Source organism: Pristis pectinata, chromosome 3, assembly GCF_009764475.1.
Source record: "Pristis pectinata isolate sPriPec2 chromosome 3, sPriPec2.1.pri, whole genome shotgun sequence".
Lineage (NCBI taxonomy): Eukaryota > Metazoa > Chordata > Chondrichthyes > Rhinopristiformes > Pristidae > Pristis > Pristis pectinata.
Genome location: NC_067407.1, coordinates 68,278,516 through 68,284,826, shown reverse-complemented (window position 1 = coordinate 68,284,826; position 6,311 = coordinate 68,278,516). Strand labels below are relative to the sequence as shown.

The 6,311-nt window shown below is 46.1% G+C and overlaps 1 protein-coding gene across 1 annotated transcript; it reads left to right on the top strand.

Moving 5' to 3' along the window:
- Positions 1–2,204: 2,204 nt before the first annotated feature.
- LOC127568577 (uncharacterized protein KIAA0040) lies at positions 2,205–3,825 on the top strand. The gene has a single exon (XM_052012493.1). The coding sequence runs from the start codon at positions 2,462–2,464 to the stop codon at positions 2,747–2,749; it is 288 nt and encodes a 95-aa protein (XP_051868453.1). The 5' UTR covers positions 2,205–2,461; the 3' UTR covers positions 2,750–3,825.
- Positions 3,826–6,311: the final 2,486 nt, after the last annotated feature.

Here is a 6,311-nt window from a genome sequence, read left to right as displayed (position 1 = left end):
AGAGAGTTGCGGACACAGCTCAGCACATCAGGGAAACTAACCTCCCTTCCACCTACACTTCTCACTACCTCAGTGAAACAACCAACATAATCAAAGACCCCACCCACCCTGGACATTCTCTCTTCTCCCCTCTCCCATAGGGCAGGAGATACAAAAGCCTGAAAGCACATACCACCAGGCTCAAGGACAGCTTCTATCTCATTGTTATAAGACTATTGAATGGTTCCCTAATACAATAAAATGGACTCTTGACTTCACAATCTACCTCGTTATGGCCTTGTGCCTTATTGCCTGCCTGCGCTGCACTTTCTCTGTAAATGTTACACTCGATTCATGTGGGACTTTGTTGGTTGGGGCATAGAATTAAAGAGCAGGGACGTTCTTGTACAACTTTATAAAACTGTTTGTAGTTCTGGTCACTGAAATACAGAAAGGGCGTGAATGCACTGGAGAGGGCACACTGAAAAGATTCACAAGGATATTGCCTAGGAGAGACAATATCCTGGTGAGGAGAGACTGGATAGGCTGAGTTTGTTTTCCATGGAAGGGAGGACATAGGGGGAAACCTACAGAGGTGTACAGGAGTATGAGAGGCACAGAGTAGATAGTGGGAATCCTATCCCCAAAACAGACATGTCAAAAACTAGAAGATGTAAATTTCATGGAAGAGGGAAGAGGTTTGGAGGGGATCTGAGGAAGATGTTTTTCACCCAGAGGGTGGTTGGAATCTGGAATACCCTGCCCGAGGGGGTGGTGGAGGCAGAGATTCACAAAACAATTAAGAAGTATCTGGACAAGCACTTGAATCACCAAGGCATAGAGAGATACAAGTGCTGGTGAATGGGAGGAGTGTAGATAGGTATTTGGACATGATGGGCCAAGGGGCTGGTTTCTGTGTGAACATTTGTTTATAATTTGTTTATAATTTTACACTGCTATCTACTCTGTGCTGCTAATTGTTATGTCATTCACAGATTTGAATGTAATTTGTTATGAACAATCTAGTGAATATTTACAAATCTCTTTTTAGTTCATTTAAATGTCATAGAGTCATTACAGCATGGAAACAGGTCCTTCAACCCAACTCGTCCATTCTGACCACCTGAGCTGGTCCCATTTGCCCGCGTTGGGCCCATATCTCTTTAAATCTTTCATATCCATGTACCTGTCCAACTGTCTTGTAAATGTTGTAATTGTACCTGCCTCAACCACTTCCTCTGGCAGCTCGTTCCATATACCCACCACCCTCTGCAGGAAAAAGTTGGTCTGTGACTGTTTTCTTAACACCAACAAAAGCCATTGCAGTTGTTTCTCTATTTCTAATTTCTTTGCAAAGATATATATATTCTTCCACAATAGAGATTGGTGCAAAATAATCATTATAATCATTAAATGCATTTGCTGCATTCTCTTTTCAATTTACAGTATTGTCATCACTTTCAAAGTGCTCACATTATCCTAGATTGTCCCATTTCTTGCAATTAAGTTATCAAACTAGACTTCTTTATGTGCTCCAATTTTATAACTCTATTTCCTTTCGCTAGTTTACATATCTCACTGCCGGCCTCCCAGAATTACACTATTTTTTTGTCTACCTGTATGTTTTCTCTATGGGCTCCTTGTTAAAAGTTCAGCTGTTGCCAACTCAAGTCTGTAATTTTGTAACCAGAGCTTTGCTGGCAGGGTACAGAATCAACTTCTTAAGGAGCTGGGTATGTGGTAAGGTCAAGGGATACAGTATGGAGAGTGTTCCAGGGATAGGGGTCTGGAGAGGGCATGGGGTTCGTGGGGTTAGGGATGACGAGGGTTACCTGGGGTTAGGGATTTACAAGGGTTCCTGGGGTTAGGGGTGAGGAGGGGTTCCTGGCATTTGGGGTGAGGAAGGATTCCTGGGGTTGGGGGTGAGGAGGGGTTCCTGGGGTTTGGGGTGAGGGCAGGGTTCAGGGTGGGGAGGGGGTTCCTGGGGTTCAGGGTGAGGAGGGGTTGCTGGGGTTCAAGGTCAGGAGGGGATCCTGGGTTTTGGGGTGAGGGCGGGGTTCTTGGGGTTCAGGGTGAGGAGGGGTTGCTGGGGTTCCGGGTGAGGGCGTGGTTCCTGGGGTTGGGGTTATGGTGAGGTGGGGGATCAGTGAATATGATATCAATGGGCAGCGGTCACTTTGTGTTTGGTGTCTAATCCAGTGTTATTGCTTCCTTTCTGCAGGAGTCTCATGGGTCACGGAGTGGGATTGGCACTTCACTCTTTCCCCAGAAGATCTCCTTATGCTTGGGGTTGAAGTTAGCTTTTGTCTGGACCCTCTTCACCTGACCCCCGATGCTTGTGAGAGAGTCAACAGCCGGTGCCTGGTGTGAGTGTAAGCGAGTGTGAGCAGTGCCCTGGTTTGTGTCCCGTGTGAGTGTGAGTAGTGTGGTCTGCTTCCAGCGTGAGTGTGAGCTTGCCCTGAGGGCCAGGCCATTTGCGACGATGCTGGAGCAGGTGTCTTCGTTTGTGGATGCGATATGGGAGCTGATTGTGAACAAGCACTCGGAGGGGATGTATAACTCGGTCTGCCTGGTGGTGCTGCTGACCCTGCCCTTGCTGCTGCTACTGCTTGCCCTGTGTCTCTGCTGTCAGGGCTGCTGTGGTCGTGGCTCTCGCTGCAGCTGCTGCCACCGACGGCAAGCCATGGCTCGGAAGAAAAAGCTGGATGACCTTTGGATTCCAAGCCAGCCGCAGCCCATCATGATGGAGAGCCTCTCCATGTCAGTGTGACTCTGCAGCGGGACTTCCTGTCACCTTGCACTCCACGCACCCCCTCCCCTTTGGAAAGCAGGACCACAGCTCGGCTGGCCACATCTGGAGGGATCACTCCACACCTGCTGCTGAATCCTCAGAGACCTTTGTCCCTAAGTAATCTCGGCTGTGCTGGATGGGTCAGTCCAGGGCTTTTGGAAACTCCCGCCCCTCCCCACCGCCTCATTCACACCAGCTCACAACGCAGGGATGGGAGTTGAATCACTCCACTCCAGCACTGGACTCTACACACCACATCCCAGCTCTCCATAACGCTTCAAGGCTAGGTTCTGTGGCGTGGACTCTTCTGTTATTGAAGGATAATGTCTTATATCACTGCATAGTGTTTACAGGTCTGTTACAGTGTGACCGTGCAACACAACGAGATGCTTGTACTTCCCTAGTGTCAGTGGTATAGACAGGTGTGGCTACACAGATGTTCAAACCGACACACAATTCTGTAACTTTTTTTTATTGAACCACACTTTCTTTTGGAAGAGGTGTCTTAGATCATTTCAAAACTTACAAGAACGACCAAGCTTCTTAAGCTGGTGAGCTCCACAACTGACAACAGAGACCCACTGGCTGATTTGTGCCAGACAGACTGATAGATTTTGTAATGAGTTGGGGTAACTCTGTTACAAGACTGGCTGCACTGGGTGAGAAGCTGGACTCTGTGCCTTTAGGTTTTCCCTGTTTTCTCTTTATTCTAATGGATGTATTGACTTTCTGTTTGAAGCTTGTAGTGGAATGCCTGTTCAAAGGGGTTTGTTCCTCCCAACTTATATGGAACAGCTGTCAGCCCATGGAAACAACTGATGCTGTACCCAATGCTACGGGGCAAGGCAGTGAGACTGCCACGGGTCACTCACCTCCTTGACCTACTGTCCAGTCCATGTGTCGTGGGACTGGTCATCAATGTAAAGTCTGAGTAAATGTCTGAGGAGGGGAGTCTGGGCTCAATGTACTCTGTGCCTGCATCTCCACATAACATGGTCAACAGCAATGTTACATTCGTGTAAATAAAATATTTTCTGTTTTTTTTGAGATCCATACTGATCACGTAAAAAGTAAATATTTTGGGGAAAAAAAGAGATTAACAGATGCATGCACTTGGCTGTAGTGGAACCACAATTGACACAATTTACTAAACTACATGGATCTGTCACACGTCAATACAACTTGATCAACCAGCCACCATTCTACACATCAACTTCCATACACAGTGGCCAGATCCCCAACATTGCACTGGGATTCCTTAGACAATATCTGGGGTTCAATCTGCCTTGTTTGGGATTCTAAGTACATGGACGGGGTTCACTGTGTGAGGATATTTCAGAGGAGAAAGTCCATTCTCAGGGCTGTGGTGTCCCATTCCACATAAGGATGAATGCTCCGTATTCTCCACTGAATGTCCAACATCAAAGTCGAAGTCAAGTTTATTGTCTTATGCACGAGTACATGTATGCTCAGGTGCAATGAAAAACTTACTTGCAGCAGCATCGCAGGCACATAGCATCACCTAAGCAGCATTCACAAGAAAAACATAAATTAAACATAAATTATACCCAAGTTTTGCAAGAAAGAACACAATTAGAACAAAAAAAACCCACAAAGTCCATTTTAGTGCAAAATAATCAAAGTGGTCACAGTGTTGTAGTGATTAGAGTTGTCCTGGTTGGTTCAAGAACCGGATGGTAGCTGTTCTTGAACCTCGTGGTGTGGGACTTCAGGCTTCTGTACCTCCTGCTCGATGGTAGCTGCCGGTAGATGTCATGGCGTGGATGGTGGGGATCTTCGATAATGGATGTTGCCTTCTTGAGGCAGCACCTCCTTTAGATACTTCCAGTGATGGGGAGGGATGTGCCTGTGATGTATTCGGCTGAGTCCACCACTCTCTGCAGCTTCTTACATTCCTGCATATTCAAATTCAATAAACGGGACCTGGGTTACATCTGGTGTTCAGGCTTTTTCTGCAGTGGCACTATTTCAACATATAGAGGCTTGGGTTATCTATACCGGGGGGGGGGGGGGGGGGTCAGGGTGGATGAGACTATGCTGTAAACTAGGATGTAAGTTCTAGTGGGCAATGGAGAGCTGGAACCCAGGACGTGAACATGGATCTGTGTCCTGACTGAGGTCAGGGGCAGGGTTTGTATGGAGGGAAATGGTGGATTCTGGTCCTTCCTGAAACCAGGCTTTTCAACTTAAACTGTGGTGGGCTGGGCTATACTGGGAAACCATCATAGATGGTATGACACGGGATAAGCAATGGCCAGCACGGAAAGAAATAGTACATGATTTTCATCAGGTAAATGTCCCTTTCAAACACAAGGACACAACAGGAAAAGTGAGCTAGCTGTGAATTAAATCTAAGTATATAAATATAAAATGGACTGGGGGAACTTCCATACAGATGTGAAAAGTAAAAGACCAACAAAGGAAAGACAGGAGAAATTATAGTGGGCAACAAGGAATTAAATTTATAATGGCCAAAGGAATTAAACAGCTTCTTCACAGAAGACTCACAAAGCTTCTTGTAACACTTGAGAACCAAAGGTCCCTGTGCAAATGAGAAAGTAAAAGGAATTAGTAGTAATAAAGAAATTCTACTAAAGTTAATGAGCCTGAAAAGTGATAAATCCCAAGTATCTGTTGACCTTTGGTGCAGAGAGTTGAACGAGGTGGCAATGGAAATGGTGTACATTGTGGTTATCGATGTCTGCGTTTCTGTCGACTCAGGGAATGCTCCTGCAAGTGTTTGCTGGACTATTTCAGGAAGGGAAAAGAAAGCAGGAAACAAAGAGCATGAATAAATGGGTAATTACTGGTGGGTAGTACAGGGACCTGACAGCCTGGCATCCGGTGCGAGAAAGATTCTTGAATCCAGAGCAATTTCAAGAACAGAGAATAATGAGAGAAATCAAACTTTGAATCCTTTGAGGATGGCTGGAGTAGAATCAATGAGGGGGAACCAGTGGATGTGGTGGATTTGTTTACTCAAGGTTTTCAACAAGGTGCCAGAGTGGAAGTTGGTGAACAAGGTGAGAGCATGTGGAATTGGGGTAATGTACTTGTTTGGATTTGATGAACAGATAGTAACGCAGAAAATAGGAGCAAGAGAAGGCCATTCAGCCTTTTAACCCTGCCCCCTCATTCAAACTAATCACGGCTGATCATCTAGATTCAGTAGCCATCATCTAATTCCAGGAGTTGTGTCCAGCAGGATTTCCCTTTCCACATTGACCTTGTCTGATCACGTCACACTTCTCCAAGTGCAACACACAAAGAAGCTGAAGGAACTCAGCAGGTCAGCCAGCATCTATGGAGGAAAATGGACAGTCGACGTTTTGGGTCGAGACCCTTCACCAGACTCTTCTCGAAGTGTTACTATTACACCCTTTATATGGACTCCAGCATTTTCCCCACCACTGATGTCAGGCTGACTGGTTTATAATTCAATGTTTTCCCTCTACTTCCCTTTTGAAGTACTGGGGTGGTGTTAGCTACCCTGCAATCTGTTGGAACCTTTCAAGAGTCC